The sequence below is a fragment of the Rhamphochromis sp. 'chilingali' genome (genome assembly GCF_963969265.1).
Source record: "Rhamphochromis sp. 'chilingali' genome assembly, chromosome: 11".
NCBI lineage: Eukaryota > Metazoa > Chordata > Actinopteri > Cichliformes > Cichlidae > Rhamphochromis > Rhamphochromis sp. 'chilingali'.
In genome coordinates this window covers 22723944-22751130 of record NC_137938.1, presented here as the reverse complement: position 1 = coordinate 22751130, position 27187 = coordinate 22723944, and the positions used below count along the sequence as shown (strand labels likewise).

The window sequence follows — 27187 nt, the reverse complement described above, 5'->3', positions numbered from 1 at the left end:
ACATGTTGCGCGGAGTGAGAGTGACAACAAAACAACCCCTGTTTATGTGCGTGTCCTGTCATCAAAGCGAGACGCGGTGCCTCTGAGACCCTCCCCCTTCTTCCCCTCCCGTTGTTGTGGCTCCCGTCAGGACACCCCTGACCAAGTCACAGACACCCTGGCTCCAAAATGAGGGCCTCTAACCCCTTCTTCCTGCCTCTGTGTGTGCGTAACTGTTTGTGTGCATTGTGTGCGTGTGTGTATGGGTTAGTGCTGACCTACCTGTCAAAACACGCTTTGTTAGCTGAGCACAGCTCTATACTTGTTTTCCAGGGCTAATAAGCTGATCACTACCCTGAGCTTTCTCTCTGAAAAGGCCCTTTGTAAGTGTGTACACTTCTGTGCAGGTGTGTACGCCTTTGTTTGTGTGTTTATCTGCGACTGTGTGTGTGTCTTGGGTCTACAAGGGCAAGTGCTTTACTGAAATGAAAAGACACATCTGTAGCAGCCTAATTAGCCAAATAAGCCGTGCCTCTCATGTTGCTCCTCTCTACTGTTTTCTTCAGTCAAACCAGTAATAACAGGGTTGGGTAAAACAAGACATTTGGAGGTCTCTAGTGGTTCCCTCTGAAGTAACGAGTAGTTTTAAATTGTATAGGATACACCTTTTTCCCCACAGTGTGTCCTTGTTAGCGGTCTGGCCGACCTCCATGTGAAAACGGGCTTGTCAAAAGCCAACAAAACAGATAGATTTTGTTGCTAATTTCATTCACGGCTCATGCTTTTAAGAAAACTCTCCTTTTATTCTTCTCTTCACCTCCTCACTTCCCCTCCTCCTCGCCACCATTGGTCTGGCTAATTAAAAGCTGTTAGGGGTCTGGGGCCAATGTGTTCTCCTGAAAAGGAGGGGAGGAGGAATGAATGGGATGTAATTATACCCTTTCCCTCCCCAAAGACAGAATGCCTGAAGGCTACACGGCCCCTTCAACCCCTTCTACCTTAACCCCTATGGAGCTTTCACTACCCTGGCTGCTGTTTACGTGTCTAATGTGTGTCCCAGTGGCTGATTTTGGTGGTTTAATAAAACCTTCTCACACTTCTGTATTATTTTAATTTCAATTAATGCTTTTTTTTTTTCTTTAAATCTCCACCTATTCGTGCCCACTGAATTCGCTCCGTCTTCAACTCCACCACCCTCTTTACGTCTTCATTCATCAAAGCTCTGCACTCTAGCATCTCCCCGCGTCTACACTAGCCTCTGACTGGCAGTTCTCGGGAGAGTGAGAGTCGCGTTAATGTGATAACTATGTCCTCTATGAGACGGAGAGCCAGGTGTGTGAGCTGTCGCAAACCTACTTTCCACATTGCATCTTCTTCTTCCTGCCTATTGCTTTGTGTGTCTGTGTTTTCAAGGGAGAGGGATTCTCTGAAGACCCCTTATCCAGGGCGTCTCATGCCCCGGGCTTATGAGCACATCTGTTTATCAAGGTCTGTTGGAGCCTCTTGTGCGTGTGTGTGTTTGTGTGTGTGTGCGTTTTCCTGCATGAGACTGAGGTATGGGTAAACAGCAAAGGTTGAAGGTGGCTCTAGTCTTCCTTTTCTGCAGGTCATTCCTCAATACAAAGTTACTCTGATTGCGGTGCATGTGTCGTGAAGGTACAAAACAGAATAGTTATTACTGCTCCTTACTGCAGGTGACTTTTGCAACACTTCTAGTCACTAAAGCTTTGAAGTTTTGCAATTGTCTTTGCTCTGCTGTTGGCTCCCCCCCCCCCCCCCCCTTCCTGTCTCCCTTCTACAGCCCTTCCCACCATTTGTCCCCCTGAGCTCGCTCTGGGCTCGCTCAAACTACTGACACAAGGAGTCTGTCTTTCACTGTCCGTCTGGGGAAAGTCGCAAACTGGCAGCCAGGTCAAAAGGTTACAGTTCAGGGTCGCCACTTCTCACCCGCACTAGCATCCGAGTCAGCACCGAAGATATATGTTTCACACACACAAAAACAGAGTCACGAAGAGAGTCTGCACGTCTGAAACATCAAACACACGCACCACTCCCCCCTCTTCTTCCATTTGCTCCTCAGGTAATCAGTAGTAAGTGTACACACACACACAGGAATGTCACAGCAGAGGGGGCGAGGGGGGGTGGGGGCTGCAGTTCGGATAGTTTACAGTGTTCTCACAAGGCGCGCTCATCAAATTTCCAGCCCCACTCTTACACACTTTTACTTTGAGGTGTACACTTAATACCCGATTAATTTGCTGTGGTATGACAGATTCACACCTCCTTTCACACGGGCGTGAGGAGCTGTCAGTGGTTCTAATGGGTTTAGCTGCTCACTAGTGGGCAGCTCCATTAGAGCCAATCTAATATAAAATGAAAAGTCTTCCTATATTACTGCAGCTTCCTGTGTAATCTACTCCCTTCTTTCTATATCTCATTGTATTACAATAAAAACAAAAACCACGGGGGATTTCTTTCCCCACTATGTGCAAATACAACCTGATGTCGATAAAATGATTACATTTTAAGCAGTTTCAAGAAATGTGTGTTCATATATGAAGCAATCCTTTTGCAGGATGAGAGCCTTTAAAACTGTCAACAATGGCCTTTCTCACTTATTCACTTCTAAACTTCTTCCCTCCCTTCATCCATCACTGTCCGGCCTCTCCTCCCTCCGTCTGCCTCTCTTTTATTCTTGCAAATTTAGCCCCCACCCCCACCCTCCATCTTCTATTTGTCCTGTCTCTTAATGCTGACATAATATACCAGAGCTCTTCATCCAGGCTAATTTCTCAACACAAATCCCTTTCACCCTTCTCTCACCCTGCGCCCAGGCCTCTTTCCCGCCTCCTTTTTCTCTTTTCACCGGTCCCCTCCTTTTTGGTAGCCTCCTATTCTGTCTGTGATGAATAGAAAGAGGCCAAATGGTATCATGCTTGGTTTAATATGCTGGAGGTCATGTAGAGTTAATCTGTTGGCCCGTTTAGCTGAGGGAGAGAGGGCACAAGTTCACTAACTTCTAAGAATTTACATCAAATATTTAACTTTTTTTAATTAAAAAAAAAAATGAAATAAGTTTTAACTGATGCAAAATAAACCATCTGCAAGAACATGAGCTGAAGTATATCTGCTGGTGAGTCAGCCTTAGGGGGGGCGCTAGTGAGCTTCAAGTGGGCAGCACTGGTCACGGTATGTCTGAAATTCTATGAATGAGCAGTGTACACATACGCGTGCTTGCCCATGCTTAGGACGATAACACCGGGCGAAAACAGGCCTCTCTAATGTTAGCAGAACGGGAGCTGATAGGTGCTTCGTTCTCCTCTGATGGAAAACTACTGGGGCAAAAACAGAGGAAGGTCTGTGAGGATGAGGGGGGACTGGTAGAGAAAGGGGAGGGGGGAAGGAAATCTGGACTACAGATAAGGAGCAGAGAGGAAGAGCAGAGAGTAAAACAGATGAGTCTGCAGACGTGATGCAAAAAAAAAGCCCGAAAACAAACCTAAGAAACAATATATACTGTTGTTGTAAACTATGGTAACTAAATCACCCCAGGTGCTTCGGTGCTATCATGTGTGAAGATATGCGAGAACATTTATAAGCACATTAGGTAAGAGGACAGTTATATCAGCAGGGAATAGGCACAAAGCCTCCTGATAACGATGGGGCAAGAATCATGTAAAGCTAAACTGAGATATTGCTGGAAATTGATTGTTCTGATGGATCCCATCTGGGAGATTATTGTGGGAATGATGCAATGTGACAAAAAAAGGTTTTAAGTAATTTAAATACATTCTAACAATTACCCACTAATCCACACACACACACACACACACACACACACACACACACACACACACACACACACACACACACACACACACACACACAAAACAGAAAAACAGAGAAGCGTTACATCACAGGATCCCAGGGGCATATACATAGAATGAATATTCCAGGATGATGGTTTTGTGTCGGGTGTTCTGGGTCAGATGGTCAGATTACAAGCTGTCTGTACTCGATGTTAGTGTGTGTGCGTATGTGTGTGTTCCCATTCTGGTGAGATTACAGCCCAACAACCAGACACGACAGAGAGCGAAAGAGAGGGAGAAGGGTGATGAGAGGAGGGGGGCGAAGTGTGTAATAGTTGGGATTTAAAAGGAGGTGGGAGTACATTGACCCCGTTCACCTAAAACTGCAGGCAACGTGTACATGTACAGGCAGGCCTGGCTGCATCAATAACAGTGAAGGCAGGCTGAGCCAGACACAGGCTGAGATAAACAGAATATAACATTACACCAAACTCCTGATAAAGATATTTGCACAGATAGCAGAGGCATGGGACACAAACCCATGCCACTGGAGATGGATGAAGGCAGCCAAACAACTCAGATATGAAAGATTAAAAGGATGCAGCGGAGTAGTGTGTCGCTATCGTCCATATTTGGATTTAAAAATGAGGCGATCTCGAATGTGCTTGAATCAGTAAGTAGAGAGAAAAGGAGGGCTTGAGGCTAGCGGCCAGTCTGGGAGAAGACCCAACTGTTAAAAGAGAGGAGTAGGAGTGGAAAGATGGAGAAGAGGAACAGACAGGTACAAGGCAGAGAAACACACAGACACACACTCATGCACAGCTGACAGAGTTGAGTATAGTAACAGCGGGGTGGAATGCTGGCTGTGGCTAATATTAACAGCGAAGTCGTCCCCCTTATGCCCCCCAGTGTGTGGAAGTGCGAGTCACACATTTATCACGTCTCGGTGAGGCTGCTTACGGTAACCGGTCACTCCCTGTTTTGCTCTGACGCCGAGACACGTGAACTCCGAAGACCCAGAAACAATCCGTGAACTGTCAGTTCACAACAAAAACATAATTGCTTCCAAATCTCTCCCTCTCTCTCTCTCTCACACACACACACACACACACACACACACACACACACACACACACACACACACACACACACACACACACACACACACACACACACACACACACACACACACACACACACACACACACACACACTAATAAAGCTGACACAGGTAGAGACAAGTAGCGTAAAAACAAGACCAGACCAGACTGTGAAAAACATGCCTCGCCACCTGTCGTGTAAGAAAACGATACACAAACAAAAACACTGGATCAAGTCCCTAAAAAGACTTGAAGTGAAGGATTAAGCAATAATCATTAAGTCACGCTTACACATGAGTACACATACAGATTGTATTAAGAGGCAAACACGCACACCTAAGGTGTTACCGGTTTCTTCATATCTCTATATGAGTGGGCAGGCTACTGCCATCTGGTCACTGTCCTCCACCTAAGACAGATCACTGCTGCTCACAATCCTACCAAGAATCAATTAGCATCAATTATCCACGGCCCACTTCCACCAAAGGTCGCTGATGGGTCTACTTAATCCTCTGAACAGGTGACTGATAGATCACTGGGGACAGTAGTAGGCAGGTGGGCTTTTAGTCGGGCAGGAAATCACAGGACTGCGAGACGATGGAAGAGCGAAGAGAAGAAGGAGGAGGAGTGACAGTGAATTGGGGGATGGTGATGTAGAGCCGAGGGGATGATGGACTGAGGGGCTAATAGAAATCAGACTGTAAAATATGAGAAAAATAAAGATAAGTGGAATGGGGGTTTAGTTCCACTCCCTGTGAAAATGTGTTTTAGAGACAGACAATAAGCAAGCGAAAGTGTGCCAGAGTAGAAGCAGAATATATCCACAAGTGTCTCTGATCCATTAACTGTTCTATGAAGCTTATCTCTGCCCGTTTGTCTGTCTTTGTCAGAGTCTATGTTTAGCCATGTGGCACATTTGGGATTAGTGTTATATTGTGATTTTTCTTCTAGTTATGCAACTCCCTTTCTGGAGCAAAAATAGTGCAGAGTTGGATTAAAAACAGCAGACATAAGATCTGACTTTGTATTAGACCACCCTAATCTCTCTTGCTCTCTCTCTCTCTCTCTCTCTGCCTCCTTTCCCCCTCCAGCCTTTCTTATTTGAAGTAAGCCTCCGAGATCCAGTTTCTGTCCTTTATGTGGAACTGACTGGAAGACTCTGGTTACAAGTTTCCTTCTGTGAAGTTACCTTTACCTCCTGTCCCACCTGAACATGACTCCCTCCCTGGTTTGTAGTGACTCAGGTGTATAACTCAGGTGGGTCAAACCTGGTCTGTTGACTCACACACGGACTAACTTATGACACTAACAGTCCTCGTGACGACAGGACTTTTCCATTAGACTTCTTATCCAATTATCGGGACAATTGTTTTCCATGCTGCAGGGCTCTTTTTAGCCCCGCGTCTATTAACAATGTTAAAGGGCAATTAGAAATGTAAGCTAATCTGACTAAAAAGCCATAATGGCTTTTGCCCTTGTTTCTTCTCTGTGGTGGATTTTAATCGACCTATCTCGGCAGCAGAACCTCGCAGAGCGTCCTTCTGTTTCAGCTCGGTTTTAAAATAATACCGTCTTTCAAACGTCGGGATCACCCGCTCCACGCTAAAAGCTCAATAAATCGCGCTGCGATATGTCAGGCCCGATCGATCCCGCTGAGTGGTCGGATACCATTACATTTCTGACCTCAAAACAAACTAATCAGCAATATGCGCCCCTCTCTGTGTGACTCACCATCTCTCCTCTCCAATGAAAAACCTCTTTAAATTGCCTGATGCCGTATCTTTGTAAATATATTAGGGAATTAACTCGTTTTTATTGCTTAATAGAGTCATCTTTCCATGACACGCACAGTGCACACAGGTGCAAACCCTGCAGACAGCACTGGCCAAGTTCATACTCGTCGGTCTATTTTTTACTATTAGAGTATGTCTGTGTCTATGCGTTGCGGTTAAATATAGTGACGAATCTGTCCAGGCACTTGCTCACAGTCTTCTGCTTTTACATCCATCTGCTGCTGGGTGCTGTAGCACTCTAAAGCCACGGCTATAAAGTCACAGAGATCTTTAATTGACATATGAAGAAAGCATGGCAAGTCCGCGGATGCGAGTATGTAGGATAAGACTTTATATGTGTCAAACTTAAGAAAGTAGGATGTTACCGTCATTCCCCTCTGGACAAACTGGGAAACACCAGACAGTATGATTGACCCAGTACACCACTCACTTGGCTTCCCATGCTGCACTGAACATCCCCTATAACACTACACCAAAGCACAGATCAGCACTTACTTTGCGTTCGAGCTGTTCCAGTAGACGCTGTGTCTTTCCGCGGAGGCAAACCAAGAACCGATGGTCAGCACCAAACACAGCAGACACACCACATCCATAGCTTCTCTTCTCCGAAAGGAACAATGAACACCTTTAAAGCGGTAACTGACGTTTAAAGGACTTCACTTATGGAAGATGTTAATGCGCGCACGGAAACCAACTGAGGATTTTACGCGCTGTGTGTAGTAAGTAGTGCAAAGTAACGCTTCTCACTACACGCTGTTGTAGGTCTTGACTGTATCACAGAAGCGCAACTCTATTTTGTATTGCAGAAGCTCCGCCCCGTCGTGGTGTCACCAGTGAAGTCCCCGCCCCACTGGAGACGCGCTCTCCAGCTGCTCACGAAAACAACAGCCCGGCCCTACTCGTAGTAAACTGATAACTTTATAGAAACGAAAGTAAATATAAAAATTGTTTTTGCTTTGTTTAAGAAAATATGGTAGAAAACGCTACAGTACGGTGTTTCAAGTGTTGGCAGATCATAATTACCTCTACCTTATCATATAAGCAATACTATCTTAGCACTCGTTTTAATTTGTTTTAAGTATTTTGTTTTCAAAAAAACCATGGATTTGGATTAACGCGCGATCATGCTTAAACTAGACGTTTGTCCGGTATATGAAACAGTAATCGGAGAAATAACTAGTAACCAGCTCTACAGAAACTTTAGTGGGAAAAGCAGACAAAATTTCCTTCTTACAAGTAGTTGTAGAAATAATCATTTAAAGTACTACTAGATCACAAGTACTATAATTTTTTATTTCCTATAACTAAAAATTAATCCAAGACTTAAAGGAGATTCATACAGATTTCAGCAACTGTTGTTTTGTTTTTTTAAGTTGTTGTTCTTTTGTAACACTGCTATGTGTCACTCTTAGGCAGTGTTGCTTCTCTTTGTGACGTCTGTAGTTGCTGGTTTGTTATTATGCACTGTAAACCAGCTTGTTCACTGAGCTGTAAGCATACAGATGCACATAGGTTGCTTCAACACAAAAGAACTAAATATTGTGTATTAAACATCATTTTGGATCTGATTGTTTTACTACTTGTCCTTTGATCGCTTGAGAATGTTCTGCAGAAAGATGCACGGGGTCTTTAAGGGTATTGCTGTCTAGGCATGTTTTGTCAGATAGTAAAGAATTACTACAATCTTATCAGTAAGTCTAATCTTGTGGTGTCTGCTTATAGCTGTGGTCCTAGACAGGTAACTTTAGAAAACAAACTCACAGATGGAATGGATAAAGTCCAGATCATGGGGTGTCGACGGGATTGTGGCCTCAGCAGGAGAGGGCTTCCCTCGAGCAGGCATGGAGCGCAGCCTGGGTTAGCTGCTTCAGAGGCCCAAGACTTCAGGGAAAAGGCAGGAGGCAGTGCGTGTGTGTGTGTGTGTGTGTGTGTGTGTGTGTGTGTGTGTGTGTGTGTGTGTGTGTGTGTGTGTGTGTGTGTGTGTGTGTGCGTGTGTGTGTGTTTTATATGCCTGACTGTCCCTAGGCTTAGCTGGGCAGGCATACACACGTCCTGGATCACAAACACAGACACACACTGTATATCCTGCAGGCGGTGGGGGTTAATCATAGCTCAGGGTGCTTTTCCATAATGCCTCCCCCCAAAATAAGGGTAAAGTAAAGTAAGACGATGAAGAATTGAAAAAGAAAACTGGGACAAGAGGTCAGTTTGAACAAAAATCAACCCTTTTGGTAATTTGTTCTAATGCAAACCCAGACATTTCCACAGTCTTTTGTGTATATTTTTCTTCTGTGGGATGATAAATATGTCTATGATCTTTTCAGACTACCAACAACAGGACTCTCCAGTTCTCTCTCATACACAGCACCAGGAGTGACTGTTGAACTGTTTGTCACTGCCAGCACACTTCCGGCACTCATGCTCGGGGTCTCCCGATGATCTGTTCATCTAACACACAACCAAGCTTGCAATAAAACAGAAACCCACATTCAGAATTTCACAACCCCCACATGCACCTCCTTTGTGCTGCTGCAGCCAACAGTCAGATGGCTGGGATCTCCCATCATGCACGTGCATCATATATACATGTGTACAAGCACACACAAAGATGTAAGCATTCTCTGCGGCCGGTTTGACAGCGTTGTTGCCGGTAGAAACAATACATGATTCTCAGAGTGAGACTTAATCCTCCCATAGTGCGCCCGCACGCACGCACACACAGACACACACATACACACACATACACACACATACACACACATACAGAAAGGGAATACCGGGGATCCTGTGAATGACAGAAAGGCAGAGAATAAGAAGATGTCTGAAAAGGAGAGAAAAAAGCAGCTCACTGAAAAAGTGTTTCAGAAGATGGAAAATTTGACAGTTCTAAAAGTGGATTAAAGGAAGTTGGGGAAGACCTGACAGCCATACAAGCCTTTCAGGGAGCATAAACCATCTTGTTTATATTCCAAGGACTTATCTCCAGGCCTCAAAGTATCTGTCACATGTTGTTCAGCACGCTGTGGAAATCCTACAATTGCATAACCTGTTTAATTAAGACAGGAAGCTAGTGGCGCTACCTGTACCTGGCAATGCCTGTTTTTTCAGTTTCGCTCTCTTTCAACCACATCAAAAATGTGATCATCATTTTTACGGAAGATAAACACACAGCAGAGTGCTATGTAAAGGAACAAATCTATAAAACCAAAACATATGGTGTCAGAGCTACAAGAGAAGTTTCGGTCCAGACAGAATAAATGTTTTGATTGGAGGAGTGAAGAATATGTGGGAGGCAGCTATGTTTTAAAAAAGGAAAAAAAAAATCTGATTTCTATCAGTCTATTAAATTTTCAGTCTTGCTTCTTTCTTCTACTCCTTCCTCTCTGCTCTCATCCTGTCAGCCCCCAGGTGGGGATCAGAGCTGGCCAGGGATCTGTGTTTAAAGATTTGAAGAGGTTTCTTTAGAGACACACACACAAATGTGAAGGAGTGTTTAACAGGGAGGCAAGGATAAATTGGAATGAGGTGGAGTGAAACTTTGAAAGAACAACAAAGAGGTGTTACAGTTTAAAAGAGGCATGGAAACACTGGGCGTGAGCCGCACTGGAGTGCAACAAAAACCAAAACGGGGATGGTGGAGACCAATCTTAGCAGCTGTTGTTTAATAGAGTATCAACACATCTGTCCAAACACAATGGCACAGGTTTTTATTGTGGAGTTTAAAGATGTGTAGAAGTTCTCTGATCCCTGGTTTTATCTCTCTCGTTGGTGCATTAGCAGAAGCGAGATGTTATCCTTTTGATCACATGTCCGTCGTCTTTTTTGTCCCGATGTTATCACACCATCGCTCGTCTGCCCTCGAGCCTCTGCTGCTAGTGTACCATTAATGTTGCTTAACCTTCCTCACAAAAAAGAGCCTTAGCTAGCAATGGAAAAAAGGTCACATGGAAGATTAACATTATGCTATAATAAAGGGGTATAAAGGGGCTTAAAGGAGCTAAATCAGTGTAATTTGTGTATTGACTCTAGTTGATCACAGATTGTATTTCAAAGAGCTGCCTTTTGTTCCCCCAACCTCTATCATTACCGTTAGCTTAGGCTTGTTAACACTTGCCATTGTTTCATCTACACATGGACAGCTCGTCACCCTGCTGCCCTCTGTCCCTTTATCCCCGGCCTCCTGCGGACCCTTGGCCCTCTGGCTCATAGCGGCACACTTCGACAAGCTGCTCCTTCTCTGGCACCACAAAGGCACGTCTCCTGGCGCTCATTCAAACCCATTCATCTGCATACAGGTGGTCCTCTATTCACCCACTGAGAAGCACGCTTCTGCTTTGCAGATCTCCATGTGTCTAGATTTAGCCCCGGAGCAGGGAGGGGGGGATACTAATTCTTGTGGTATCACACACCGAGACATTAGCAGCAGAAACAACTCGGATTTGCAACACGTTTCTGCTCGGACCACTCTGGAAAACAGCCATGGATGCTGAGCTGTTTCAAACGTGCTGCACATAAGCTGACAGGGTATCAAAACAAGCCATGGACACACACACACTGAAACAATGTTATATGTGTGTTTCTGTGTGTCAGTAGGGGGTAAATGAGCCTCCTCCCTCCCTCCTGGACTAACACTGTCTCACTATTCAGACCACAGGAATCATTAACTTGCCCAGTCAACAGGCACACTTCCCTCGTTCGCTCTCTCACTGCCTCTCTGTCCTCCTTTCTGTCTCCCAGGGACTCTCGCACACATGCCCACGCACACACAAACACAGCAGCACACAAAAGCACAAATAAGCCCCAGTGAAATATTTAACCACGCTACTCAGCTCACATTGCCTCTGCCATCATTTGTTATACTGTATCTCCTTGTCTGGCTCGCTGCCTGTTCTCTCGGCTCATCTGTTGTCTCTGCTGTCTTTCCTTCCTTTCCTTTCTTCTGTTCGTCTGTTCAGTTATTTCCACGGAGCCCTCATCAGCCCCTGGCCAGAACGTACCGAGTGCAACTCTGCTTGATACTTTGCCTTTCTCTTGTCTTTCACACTGTGTGGCTTTTAAACATCGCCCTTTTCCCTTCCCATCTTTTATGCACTTTTCTCCCTTTTTCACAGTTCTTTCTCCCCGCCTGTCTTGATGTTGTCCAGTTTTCTTCATGCTCGTTGCCTCCTTGAATAATTTTCTTTTCCTATCTCATTGTGTGTGTGTGTGTGTGTGTGGTTTTTTTTTTTTCAATTTCAACTACCTTAAGCTGTGCATTGGTTTGGAGCAAATCTATTATCCTCATTCATCCTCCCACCCTCTGTCCTCTTTATCTCTCTGTGTCTCTTTCTGTCTGTTTCTGTCTCTTTTCCTCTCTCCTCTCCTCACTTGCTTCTGGCCCCAGCCCTGTATTCATTAACATAGTGTTAATGATCCCAGATGGACTGACATGTACTCTATGGTGGCGAAGTGTGAATGGCTTCTTCCAGGGTGTATGTGGGTGGTTGTGTGCCGGTGTGTGTATGTTTGTGTGGGCACGTACGGCTGTTGGGTACACATGTGCATAATTGTGTGTACATACGTGCATGCCTGTGTCTACGTACATGTGTGCATGTGTGGGCACTTGTGTGGGCACATGTGCTCGTATCAGGATTTTTTTCTTCTGGCGGTAGATTGCTCTGTTGTTGATGATAAGCATCTTTCATGCCCTGCTTTTAGAAAGAAAACAATGAAGCTGATCACACCACAGCCAAGCGCGTTCACAGGGAATTTATTCTGCATTTCAGTATCAAGTGAGTGCAAACGGTTGGGGATAGTAACAGTTCTGGACTTCACCGAGGTATTAAAGTCCTTTTTTTTTTTACATTTTTGGGACAAACTTGAAAAGGCCTCGAAAAAAACAGTCTGAATGCTAAATTGCTTTGATGGATGTCAGTGGCACTGCATAAAAGTCACACATTTAAGTTTCACATTTGTGGAAACAAAACTAGACTTTACCAGTGCTTCTACAAAGCTACACATCCAGCAGCTTATTGTTTCTTAGATTTCCCCTTTAGCTTGTCTGCAAATTCTTCATGAGATTTCAAAAACCCATGTTCAACAGATTTTTGTGATTTTGTATACAGTCCCATTCACAACAAGTCGCCTAAAGGCACTTTGCATTGTAAGGTAAAGACCATAAAATATTGGAAAGAAGGAAGTCAATAATACAGCGGTGAAAACAGGTGAGTGAAGAAGAAACACTCAGTGCATCATGGGAAGCCCCCCAGCAGCTTAAGCCTATTGCAGCAGAACTGAGGGTTGGTTCAGGGTTGCCCGATCAAGCCATAATTATAATCAGTCAATCAATTATCAAAAATCAAAGTTTCAAGCCCAATCTTAAAAGTAGAAGGAGTGTCTGTCTCCCAAATGCACTGGGATCTGCGAACTGCTTTCTCAGAAGAGACTTTGGAAAACTATAGGTACCAAAAGTAGGTCTCTAGTCTGAAAGCAAGGAGCTCTGTTATAATAATGAGGTATTATGAAGTAGTTAAGATAAGGCCTGATTATTCAAGATTTTGTATATGAGAAGAAGGGTTTCAAATTTTTCTAGATTTAACAGGGAGCTGATGAAGAGAAACCAACATTGGAGAAACATGCTCTGTCCTTCTAGTTCCTTTCAGCACTCTCATTCTGCTTCTGGTATCAGAGACACCTAATAATAATGAGGTTGGAATATTGTCCAGAGTTGCTTTTTTCTTGTATGTAACACCGAGCTTCAGACATGTTCTCACTACTGGAAATATTAGTTTGGACAGGGGTGCTACTTGGACAGAGTGTGCTGTAGGAGGGGCACCGGACACTCATTCGCCCACTGCAAATTCACCAGAGTATTTGCGCAATCAAACTTCACACTGACTTTGTACTTGGAAGCTGGACAGCTAAAGACTGCAAGCTCTAGTAAAATACTGAGCTATTCCTGAAATGGTTTCAGGTCAGCCAGTGTCGCTCCTATTAACAAAAGTCTAAATCCTGTTGAATGCAATTACATTTTAGATGAGAAAGTTTTTGAATTTATGAGTATTTTGCAGAAGGCACTGCACGTGTCAATGTTCTTATGCACAATGCAAAGTGAGAAAGATCAAGGTCCATCAAGAAGTGTTTTAACAAATTTGGTATATAAAAACTTGACCTGTTTGCACAGAGCCTTGAGCTTGAGCTCAGCCAACACCAGTGTGATGGATTGAATGCTGACTGTGAGTCAGGCCTTATCAGCACCAGTGCAGGATTTCACTAATGTCCATGTGGCATAACCTGAGCAAATTTCTGCAAGCTAAGCTTCCAAAATCTTTTAGATGTCTATAATTGCGAAAGACCCCGTTTTACTTTGCTCCTGCATCAACACTGCTTTTGACCATGCGAGTTGTTCATAAAGTAATATAGCTGCTTAATGATTAAACAATATATCATTCTGTGGGGGGCACAGACATGCATGCTATGTTAAATGCGTCTAGGGATAGGTCCAAAGGATCATCATGTTAGTGAAGGCAATAAGTTAAAACCCTGCTCAAGTTGAGATCCAACTGGTGCACACACACACAAACACACTGTGCACACACGTGTGCACACAGTCTGCTAAGGTTACAATGTTACAGATGCTAGGGCAGAGTGCATGTATATGTGTGTCACAGATGCCTTAGCATTCTTAAAATGTATACGCACACTTTGCCTGACCCACCCGCCAAATATAGTTTATTGCACTAGTAGGATAAATCTCAGTATGCATGCACCATAAACACCCACTGCCATCCAACTTCAGCCAAACAACAAAACGTACCAACCAACAACTTAACTTTATCTTTTAATACTTCTGAGCGGCGCATCTATTTTTTTTTCTATCTCTCTGCGGTGCTTCTTTCCTTTTCTCAGTAAGTTGTTCAGCCCTGTCACGCTGTTCCCTCTGCCTCCTGTTCTGTCTCTCTGTTCTTTCTTTGTCTATCACTGGCATGGTCACGATCGTTGCATAATTGCACAGTTGCTTAACTATCGAGAACACGCCGTCTAGCACTTGCCATGTCAGGGACTGGTCCATTTTCCCTTCTTAATGTAAGCACACACGACACAGACTCTGGTGCACACAGATGCACAATATCGATTGCTGTCGCTACCTAAACCATTATCTCTGCATCTTTTGTTTTTGGTTTTTTTGTTCCTATTGAGAAGAAGCATGGCATAAAGCTAATGTGCTACTACAAAGACACCTGTGGATGCAATTACAGAAAGCAACTTCCACCCACACTCCGTTCAGCCACACACCTAGAATTATTACACTTCTCTTTTTGTATGCATTTTCTTGTGCACTTTCTGTAATTGTATAGCTTATAAATCCCCACAATCATATTTTACAAATACACATAATTACAGAGAGTTCAAAGAGGAAACGCTCAGAATTAGAGCGCAGATGTGATTCTTGAAGAGATTGTCTAATGAGGGACTGAAAATCAATTTAGTGAGCACAGTTCATTAATAATTGATGTTCTCCAGTCAAACAGGAGATGTGCCTTTTTGTGTGTGTGTGTATTTGTGTGTGCAGCTGTGGGCAAAGAGTGGTCACCATGGTGATCTCCTTAACCAGGGTCTTCTAAATGACACAAGTGGGTGGCAGAAAAGTCACACGAATACACACTGGCTTTACTATTTTAGTGAGGACTTGGTATTGCCAGTGTATTACTGCAGTAATCCGCTGCAAACCTACAGCTGCAGCAGGGCCACAAGTGATCAAACGGGGACAGTTCGTATAGCGTCTCTTAACTTTAGATGGGGTGAATTGTGACAGGGTGAAGCAGGGTCGACAGTTACCCTCGCACAAGGCTTACTCTGATTGTGTGTCAGAATAAGCCTTTATAATAAGAATTCATCAAATTGTCCTTATTAAGAAAAACGCCCTCATTAGATCAGTGAACAGTCCCCACAACTGTGCAGGGACTTAACCAGAGCACATGCAAACACACACAGACAGATATGCTTGGAGGTTTTGATGGTTTATCCTTGGCAGACGGATACATGCACAACATGTTCCTGAGGGATTTTCTATACTGCTGCCAAACCTGATCAGTACAGGGTCATCCATACACACAGATAGGCACGTTGGCGATTTATGGATTTGCAAGGACTGAAATGATCCAAACTACATAAGCATGGACAGGTTGTGCATCCAATTTTCTGATCAGAGTACGTGATGGGCTGAGGGAAGATCGGGTCATATCTTGGAGGTTACAGACAGAGTTGAAAACAGACAGAGAAGGAAGGATCAGTAGTGGTGGTGGTCTCCTCCCAAGCTCCTAACTGCTAACAGATGGTCTCCTCTACCAAAATGAACTAATAGAATAAAATACCATGATGCAGTTAGACACACGCGCAGACACATTGATCCTGCAGGGGAAGAGGCTCATGGGGATCTTAGGAATGTTTTTGAGATTATTCATTTTAAGCAAAAAGGAGGTTCTTTTGGAGGACTCTTTTCAACAGGGACTTTACTCAACCAACTAAAATGTTCCTCTGATGTGGGCTTTTAGAGGACTGCTGGGAAGGAATAAGCTCAGAACCAAGACATCTTAGTCACTGGATGGTGCGCAGTCAGTACAGCCTCAAAAATTAATGAGAAGCATAGCTATAAAGTTTGCAGAAAACATATCATTTTCTCATATGATTCTGACAAAGATTTTCAAAGCTGAAACTCAACAGCAAACAAAATCAAAACTTTGATTTTTGTGTTAAAGCAAGAAGAACACATTGTGACCTTATCTGGTTTTGATATCTGCCGTCTGGATCAGCTGGCTTGCCAAACCTTTCAAAATGCTGGAATAGATTTTAACACGTTTGACTCAGAGACTCCTACATCTGGGTGTAGATTTAGCCCCGTATGTACGATATTGAGGGACACTTTGAATGGACACCTTTCATATTTAGATCTTAAAAGTTTAGGTTTTGAAAGAATGAAACACTTGAAATCTGCTTTCTCCTCCTTAACTAATGATCAACAGTGGAGGCTTTTTCAATTACTCATTAGCCAGAAGTCACATTAGCTGGGATGCACTCAAAGGGCAGGTGAGGGATGGTTATCCAAAGGACAGTCAAAGAACAGTACCGGATGGGATTACTTGTATGTGAGACTGTATTGTTACTCTTACACGATTAAAACCAATCACATTACTGCACCCACATCTGAAAGGAGGATAATGTATACTAAGGAGGCACACTAAGTCTGGTTATAACAGGCTTAAGCGTTATTAAAGGCTATGAACTCAGAAGCACATTAGTTAGCCTGCAAACTGTGTAGGGCCTCACTAAAACCTTACATGTTGTGGGTTTGACTTCAACTGGAGACAGAACTGATGGAAAAATGGAGGATGATTCCTGAAAACTGATTTTAAGGTCATCTGAGTACAAATGCGACCCCACCTTCCTCTGCTCCTCTGCTCTCCCTTACTAGAATAAATCTCTAATCCCATTATTGGATATTATATGTAAGTGGGTTAACATCAGTGGCTATGCCTATTACAGGGATAAGTGTGTGTATGCCTGTGTGTGTATTTGTGCATTATGAATGTGACTGCAGCTAACTCTTCAGTGTGTTTTCATAGGAACACATCGTGGAGGATGTCAGTGCATCGTCCTAAATCAGTCAAAGAAACATGTCAGATTTGGAAATGATTATGGTTGAGAAAAAATGTAGCATATCACTTATCAACATCATAGCAGAGTGGATGTCTGGAGGCTTGTGCCTGCTAGTATGCTGTCATTTAGATCATTTGCATGTGTATTTCATTACAGTGGTTATTCCTATTTACGGGTTCATTTACTGTTTTTAATTCTTTTAGCTATTGTGCAAAGATGGAACCTAAAAAGTAAGACTGGTGTTTTACTCACGTATGTTAAAGTTATGTTACTTTCTATGTCTGCATTACATAAGGAAATACACTCGGTGGTCGCTTCATTAGGTAAATCTTCCTAGTTTCAGGTTGGACTTCGTATTTCCTTCAGAATCATCTATTTCGTGGCATAGATTCAACAAAGAGCTGGAAGAAAGAGTGACTGCAGATTTATCAGCTCCACATCCATGATGTGACTCTCTTGTTCCACCACATCTCAAAGCTGCTCTAATGAATTGATATCTGATGCCTGTGGAGGGCATGTGAGTATGGTGTGCTCATTATAATGTCAGGAAACACATTTGAGATTATTTAAGCTTTGTGAGAAGGTGCGTTACACTGCTGGAAACAGCCATGAGAAGATGAGTACTCTGAGCACATAGCCCATAAAGGAGGGGTCTCCAAGTCCAGTCTTTGAGAGCTACTGTCCTGTTCTGACACACCTGAATCAAATGAATGGCTTGTTTCCAGGTCTTTACCAAACTTGATGACATGCTGAAGAGGTAATCCAACCGTTTGATTTAGCTGTGTTGGAGTAGGGATGCATCTAATAGCTGCAAGACAGTAGCTCTCGAGGACTGGAGTTGGAGACCTCCGCCATAAAGGATACCCATCCTCTGATGGTCAGCAACAATGCCTAGGTAGGATCTGGCATTTAAACAATGCCTAGTTGGTACAAGTGGACCCAATGTGCTAAGACAAAAGAGAATTCCCCTCACACCATTAGCAGCAGTCTGAGCCACTGACAGAAGGCAGGATGATCCACGCTTTCATGGTGTTGATGCCAAATTCAGACTCTACCATCAGAATGTCACAGCAGAAATAGAGAGGCAACATTTTTCAATTTTGGTGGCCCAGCGTGAACCATATCCTCAGTTTCCTGTTCTGAACTGACAATAGTTGTACCCGGTGTGGTCTTCTGCTGTTGTAATCCACCTGCTTCAAGATTCGAGATGCTACGTGTTCACAGATCCACTTCTACATACCTTGGTTGTAAACAAGTGGTTATTTGAGTTACTCTTGCCTTCCTATTGGCTCAAAGTAGTCTGGCCATCGTCCTCTGACCTATGACATCATGTCGGTCTTTGTAAACCCTACAGATGGCTTTGCGAGAAAACGAGATCTAGATCAGCAGTTTCTGAAATACTCAGAGTAGTCCATCTGGCACCAACAACCATGGCATGTTCAAAGTCGTTTTTCTTCATCATTCTATTGCTCGGTTTGAGGTTCAGCAGGTTGTTTCAGCCATGTCTACATGCTTAAATGCACTGAGTTGATGCCATGTGAAAGGCTGATTTAAAGGTGAATAGGTGTACCAAATGTAAAATTATTAGTTTGAATGCACAAACTTTTCCCATGTTCTCATGTGATCAAATAGTATTGCAGTTCATACTGATAGATCTGAGTACTTGTGTCCCAGTCAGTTACATATAAAATAAAAAGTAAATCATATCTGTGATTTGTACATACAATAGTAACGAATTCATACCAGTACAACTTTGTATGTAACATGTTTTGTCGGTTCACTGCAAACTGTTAAATGTTACCCTCCTTGACTCTTAGCACTATGTGATCTGAAACACAATACTGCCAGATATTTCAATGAAATGCCAACTTTCTCAATCGATTTGTGCTGCTGGCTTCAACCCTGCACCTTGTATTATAGGGGCTTAAAAACAGACAGAAGTCAAATGTAGCAAACTTTACATTTTAATAAAATAAGTTTGCTGAATGATATAATTTTCCAATTAATCAGCAAACCCCTCTGGCTCAAAAAAAAGCTTTTAAGTCAGTTTCTCTCAGGGTTGTCATCTTCTGCAAGGTGTGTCTGTTAGCTGATAAGCAAGCAAACGGCAAATGGCCTTTGGAATTTTAGATGTTTTGATGTTTAATGACTTTTTTAAAATTATATTTTAAAACAGAGAACTGGAGTAGTTTCATCACACAATGATGCTTTTTTACAAGCTATATGGTGTTGACTGTTTACTTTGCTGTTTTCTCACTGTTCTCAGTAAAAAGAATTTAATTGCAGTCCTCCTTTGTGGTTTGCTCAGTGTGGTTCAGGGCTGCACTCACGTGCTCGTGCAACTCTCACGGTCATGCAACCAATCCCTGTAGTTTTGCACCACCTTTTTGCTGGCCTCCACTCCATCATGAATGCCCTGGAAATAATTCCCTGACTACAAATGGCTGCCAGCAGGGTTGCCAGTTCAATTCCCACCAGCTGTTTGCCTTGTATGCCTCAGCAGAGGCATGACAGAGAAATGGGAAAGATATACAATAGGCCAGCTCTGGCACTTCTAATTACAGAGCAGGACACAGCAGAGAGAGGGCTGTTAATGTTCAGACTGACTGCTATAATTACAATCAGCCTGGATTCAGCCTGGTACAGCCAGGCCCCATCTATAGGGCCGAGGTGTTAAACCACCCATGGCTCTCATTAGAGGACATGGGCTAATGAGTGCTCTCCACACACATACGCCAGCAACACACAAAACACATACACAGTGTCCAGAGTTCACTGTGCTTTTACAGCATTCTGGCAAGCTTAATTTCACACTTTTGCCTCCAGTGAAACACACACACACACAGTCACCCGCACCCTGTGAAGGGAGTGATTTTAAATAGAGGTATTATGACTAGAGCTGGGAAAAAGCCAATTAAGAGTGTGTGATTTTAATTATTCCATCAATTTTACTATGCACCACTCAACGAGGGACCCAGAGAGCACAGGAAATGAGCGTGAGGGAGACATTTAAAGAAGAAATAAAACGGCTTAACTAGGTAGGAGAGGAAATGTTTTCAGAGATACAAGGAAACTGGGATATTAAAAAGAGACACGCAAAGCGAGACAAGGAAGGAGGAAAAAAAACACGGAGCAGGAAAGTGGGAAAGGGCGAGGGAGGTAACCTGATCCCTGCCCTGATAAAGCCAAATTTATTTTGGAGGGCAACAGAAACAGCTCCGTGTCACTACGCAGATCTGTACACCATGGAAGAAGAGGAATAACCAAGTACGCTACGAAGTTAGAGACATGTCGACTGGGCTCAAGAGAAACAGCAAAACAGAAATGACAGATTAGACATGGGCAATGACAAGTGCAGACAATTTCAGCAGTAAATAGAGCCCGAAAGAAAGAAGCGAGAGAACTGAAAGAATGGACTAAAAAGCTTTCTCAGCTGTCTGAAGGGGCCAGATAAAGCCAATTACTTCACAGCATTTATGTCTCTGCTGCACGAACCAGTGTCAGACCCAGGGTTGACAGTGAGAGCGATGAAAGTGCACGTGGGCTGAGCGAACATATATCGCACAAGCGCTAATCAGAAATGACAGAAACAGAAGAAACTTCATGATGTCACTTTGAAATGTACATAACGTCAGTGAAATCACAGTTTCTTGTGATACACCCAGTGCAACCTCACTGGAGTTACTGGTCTCTGAGGCCTGGGTGGTGTTTTTCAAACTGTTTGGGTGGAGCACAAGTGTTTTGGGATTGAGCCACAGGGTGTTTCTCGATCACGTCAGTGTGCTTGTTGGCACTGTCGGGGCTGTTGACTTTTCTGTGGTGAATGACTAAATGCGTGGACATAAAGCAGTCTAAATAAGACCAGCATCACTCAGGTTGTCTGTCTGACTCAATTAGGAACAGACGGAGGAAAAACAAACAAACAAACAAACAAACAAACAACACATGCACGTGTATACACATGCAATTTGTCTCCAACTTCACAGTGCTCATGCAGAATGCTTGGCCTGACCTACATCTTATCGCCCATAGCTTCAGACAGCAAACAGTAGGGTAAGCCTTACTTATGAACAACATTACGGACACCTACTGCAGCTTAAAGGATCCTGGTCCGGTGCCATCGGCACCGTGTTAATACAGCTGTCGGAGAAAATGACGGCTGTGCATTTGCAAGCTGTCGGAGAATTAAGCAGAAAGACAGTCAGTGGACAATCTGTATTTAGGGCAGTTTAAAAAATAAAATAAAATTCAGCCCTGATCCTTGTGTCCTTAATGCATTGTCCAGTCTGCTAGAGTCTCCACAAATTAAGGACGAGTCATTACAGTGACCGGACTGCATCAGGAGGATCAGACAGATTCAGACAGGCTACATTTAATTGACAGAATCGCGGGAGACAGACAGTAAGCTCTGTCTCACACATTTCCTTGTTTTTGTCAAGCTGAGTTGTGAAGAAATGAAAGGATTGGAGAAGTTTATCGGACATAGACGGGCAAAGGAATAGAAACGAGGGCAAGTGAAGGGCCACAGATTGTAATTTGGCCCTGCTTCCTACTGGTCAATTAGTCTAGGTTACCTTGGCAACAGCAGACACAGCTGGGTTTTATTATGGGGTATATGGGATATGCCAATGCAAACTGCCAACACAACCCGCGAGTCTGGGTTATTAATAGAAAGGAGCATGTACGTGAAGAAACACTCGTTGGATGCTAACATTAACCTGCTATATCTACCTTTGCCCTGCTGAGTCACATGTTTGGAGCGTACGTGCTTTGGGTCACAGCAAGCTTAATATTATACGGGTACTATTATCCAGTTGTGTGTGCACCTTGTTCAAGAGCAGATAAGAAAGTCATATAAAGAAGATATAAACCAAGAGAGAGCGGGCCTGTGCACCTGTACAAGTGTTATCACGACTCAGTAAAACTTTTATCTTACAACTGTATGCGCAAAGTTCACCTGTGTTTCTCAAGAATTGACTTTGAAAGTTGTACTGTTTTGGCCTGAACAATGTAAACTGTAATCGCAGCTCTGGAAGCTTTCTTGTTGTGTGCCTGCAAACTCCCACAGAGACAGGCACGGCAATGCTCTCAAGGTTTACACAGACACTATTGTCCCTTCATCAGACTAGCATTGTCTCTGTTTGTGCATCGGGTTGCACTTTTGCAGCAGTGTGTGGAGGCATCCATTAGTACATAAAAAAAGAGGCATGCACGAGCATGATGACAAGCAAGAAAAGAAAAGAAGGAAAGAAACACCCATTGGACCTTTGTCTTATCAAACCTTATAAAAGGTGACATCATGCCTGCTGGTAAGGCTGGCCACTGATACTATACTATTTACATCACCAGAAACACTTCTCTTGTTTACCTCACCACATGCTCTGTGCTTTCTCATCTGAGTCAACCATTAATGCGATACAGTGTCCACTCCTCTGTGATGCCATGGTGCGGTCAGCATTATTCCAGGCATCGAAATTTGAAGCCTCCTGCTAAGTGTTACAGTCTATGTTACTAGTTTAGTATTCCCACTCAAGTATACCTGATAATTGTAGCTTTTGTGTTCCTGTTTGCATAGCCTTTGTAAATGGAGGTTTGATGTGGTTTCAGGAGACAGCAGACTGAGCAGAATAAACAGTGGAGTGCAGTAAATCTATGAAGCAACAGCTGCTGAGAGTCCTGCAGCGAAGTGTGAATTTCCCTTATTTTATTGTACCTTTCTTTTATAATGCCCAAGGCCAAAGTGAATGATGTGGTGTTTTGTAGAAATGCTCTTCTTTATCATATAAAAAATAATGACTGTGATTTATGGAGAAAGCCAAGGTTTGGTAATTTTCACATGTAGTTCTCAGTTCTGTGCTTGGCACGTCAAAACCAGCAATTAAGTCATCATCTAAACCATTGAAGAAATGAAAATATTTGTTTCTTACAGACATGTCCTGCTCCCATTTTCAGTCCATGTAATGTCTATTTGAGCACATGTGGGAATAGAGCAGGCCTATAATGTATAATTCTCTACCCAGACGCCACCCTGGCCTAAACCACTGTAGTATTTCCAGTAGTGAGAACACATGTTATGTGGACAGCCTCCTTCTGTGTGCTACATGGGACAGTGTCCTGACCTGATTCTCCCGACAGTGTCCGGACTTGATTTGTAGAAACAGCTTAAGTCTGCCATGGCAGGACCTAGTGTAGCCCAGCTTTGCATTCTAGGTCAAGGGAGCTCAAAGGCTATGCTCTTCCCTTTATTCCAATCGTTTTATGCGCCCAACAATAACTGGGTCTCTGTTTGGTGCTGCTGTAGTTTCCTCGTATCACAGAGCCCACTGTGGCTGTCAAAAATGTGTTTGTTTCAAAAGCGATGGATTTGAGCAGAATTCTGCTTTTTGTCCGAAGACAAACAATTAGATTAGTGTGTGCAGGGGATGTGGGTGTGGGTAACAGAGTGAGGAGAGCCGGCATTCAAGGCTGTAACTGAACAAACTCATTTACTGGCCGTTTGTTAGGCCTGAGACAGGACCAAACAAGACACAGAGAAGCAGGATAACAGAGGTTTGAGAAAGAGAGCAGGCTTCAAAATAGGTTTTTTTATTTGACCTTAACTCAATTCGTGGTCAGGTTACAAATCATTGTATTTAAATCTGCAGTCACAGTAGATGTTAGCAAACACATGTACAGGGAGGCCTAATCTTACTGAAGATACGTACACTAACTAGCCACTTTGCTGGGTGAAGCTGTGACATCTGATGAACATTTTTCATTCTACTTTTATGTGATAAATCTCTCAGATGTTTGTTTTTGAGGCTACGGTGGGTGCTGCTGGTGGAACACATTGCATCAAATTCAAACATGTTCCTAATAAATATTTTGTCCACACATTAAGACACATGCATTGGCAGGTATACCTAATAAAGTGGTCTGTGAATGTGTACGTATTGTTACACATGAATAAGTCTGTCATGCAAAAATTACACATTCTTATTAAATAGACTTCAACACTCTGACAACAGCCACTTATGCTTCATGTGATTTCTAATTCATACGGAAAAAAGAAAACCATAAATTGTATAGTATAGGTCTAATTTTTTTATAGGTTGTAAGTGCTAAAATGATAGAGTAGAATTAGGTGTGGAATTATTTAAACATTACTTTGAAAAATGATCTTTTGTTAGCACAGAAATTGTCCTCTTTATCATTATAAAACAAAGGACTGAGTTATGAAGAAAATGCAAATGGGGGCACTTTCATGAGTACAGCTAATATGCGTCAAGTCTTTTAAAACTTATATATATGTTTTCTATTTCTTTTCCATATGGGAAACACAATTCAGCTTGACATTAACGATGAAACCTAAGTGCTGAGAAAAAGCAATAAAGAAAAACTAAAGTTTGTAGTTCGGCTTCTGCGCCATATATTTTAAATAATGCATGGATGGCACATTTTAATAATACTGTCCTCTTGCATTAGGAAAACCATGAAAAATGGGCTCTACTTGAAGCAGCTGCAAAAACCAGTCAATCAGTCATTTGTTTCTATCTATTTTTGACCCTGTCTCATCAACAGGTCTTCTTGCTAACACCAACAATCTACTGAAGGGGACACAATCTGCACATCATTGTAGGAAGCATGAATGACTGTGAATCAGATCCACCTGCTTTGGTGCAAATGAAAGTGACAACAGGTGCACTGGAGAGCCAACAAGACCACCAACAATATGGCAACAATTTTGCAAGCGGTGCCGACAGACCATTCCTCTCTCCTTACATCTGCAGACAGCACAGTGTTTGCTATCGTGTCTCCAGACTCGTCTGTCACATGTTCAGCGCAAACCAGCTCTAATGTGCGAAGAGAACTGGGCGCTAGTGGTGGCATGCCAGTTCTGTTGTTCTTGGTAAATTGCCTGAAAACAATCACATCATCCTGGGCTGTGAGCATAGGTTCCTCTAAAGACCCTTATGCCAAACCCATGGAGTCTGATACGTTAGTCAGTAACATGCACATGATCGCTGGAGGTCATCTGTAGGGATCTAGCCGGGATCCTTTTGTTCTTCCTTGCACAAAGATTCAGATACCACTCCCGCTGCTGTGTTCAGTTGGTCTTTCACAGTTTTGAGAGTGTGCAGGAGGCACATATCCAAATAGCGTAATGATACATGTGACGACATGTATGGATTTATGGATTTAATATTCTGCAGGAGCTGGATACCCTGTGCAACCTGAATGAGCTGCAGGTACCATCTCATACTACCAGCACTGATGAGGAACCTTTGTATTCTAGGCCAAGGGAGATCAGAGGCTATACTCTTCCCTTTATTCCAGTAATTGTATGCTCCCAACAATCGCTGAGTCTCTGTTTGGTTTTGCTGTAGTTTCCTCAGAAAAGCAAAACTGGAGAAAAATCAGCCAGGCGGGATAAGGAGAGGGCAATGATCTGTGGCAACCACCTGCAAACCATTGCTTTCTGGGAGGTTGTCTTGTAGCTGCCTCTCCGCTGCACCTGGTGTCACTTTCATTTGGACCAAAGTGGATGAAACTGATTCACATTTGTTTATACTTGCAAAGTGGACAGATTGATGTCCCTGAAGTTTTACGGACTTTGTGCTGTGTAGTTATTTAAGATGACCACTTGATATGTTTGTTGTTCAAAATTCCTTTTCATGTTTAGACATTTGTTATACTTTGAGTTTAAAAGCACAACTGCTAATAACAATTTCAATAGGAGATTTTTCACATTATATCTATTTCAAGAGAAAAAGGAAAATAAAATTAATGATGGCTCAGTTTCATTGAGTCCTTTTCAGGGTGCTCCTATTTGTGCATGCTGGCTCACTGAACAGACTGAATAGAAGTTGTTTTTGTATTTGATCGTTTTTGCATTAACAGCTGTGCTTCTCTTACAAAGCTGCAAAAAGGATAAAAGAGAAACAAAACAGATCCCACAGTTAACAGCTGCATCCGTAGGTCAGTACCTTTGTTATTCCAACAAAAACACCAAAATGAGAGAGGAAAATTACAAGTATATTAATAATAATACGTAAGCTGCAATGCAGATTTGCATAGAAAAAAACAAGACACAGTAACATAAGGCAGCTTTATTACTCATTTATGTCAGATCTGAAGATCAAGGCCACTCACCATCTTGCACTTTCAACACTGCCAAAAGGGAGAAATCCTCTGTAGAGCTGGAAAGGCAAAATATCAAATTCTTCACTGACAGTGGCCTCAGTAGAGCGTGATGCAACACAGCCAAAAGGCATGTCGTGTTTTGAGTAATGGACACAAAAACTCTGGCTTTCACCCACCGGGGACCTCCTGCTGCGACTACCACTAACACCTTAACTATCACTGCTGAGGTCTGCTCCAGGATATAAACAATGGCAGGATATGTCCAGGCATGTTTGGTGAAAGTGGTTCTGGGAAATGTAGTAAAACACTTAAATAGTGAGGCAGGTTGTGAGGCAACAGAAGGAAAAACATTCTACATAAAGCAGCAGGCAAAGAGACGGTCGTCATGGACGGAGAAGGGAGGCCAACCAAAAGCAGATCTGTTCTTTGGGTCATGTAGTAGAAATTATTTATTATCTCTATGTTGTGCATATGAGCGAGCATTTGTCAGTATAAGAAACCACCCCCGAGACAGCATGTCCAGATGTTCCCAGATTATTTTTCATCATCATCTATCATCCTTCCCCTTCTGTCCTGCCCCACTGACTTACTGCTGTTGATACGTGTAATCCCACCTCTTATCTCTCCCCCCCCCCCTCCCACGGCCGTGTCTTCATTATGTATTTTTCTGTCCATCACTCTTCCCCATTTAATCTCTTCTCCGCTACAGGAGGTATTTTTGGACTTGTTTTGTATAACACGTCTTTAG

The 27187-nt window shown here is 43.1% G+C and overlaps 1 protein-coding gene across 2 annotated transcripts in view; it reads right to left on the bottom strand.

Moving 5' to 3' along the window:
- The window catches only part of efna1b (ephrin-A1b), a 28958-nt gene extending 2328 nt beyond the window's left edge, over window positions 1–26630 (bottom strand). Inside the window, exon 1 of one of the 2 annotated variants that reach the window (XM_080895713.1) lies at window positions 26449–26630. In XM_080895713.1, coding sequence (XP_080751839.1) covers window positions 26449–26570 — 122 coding nt within the window. In that variant the 5' untranslated portion in view covers window positions 26571–26630. Of the gene's footprint in view, window positions 1–7176; window positions 7463–26448 lie in introns of those variants that run through there. The other variant, XM_080895714.1, reaches the window with a different exon arrangement.
- Window positions 26631–27187: the final 557 nt, after the last annotated feature.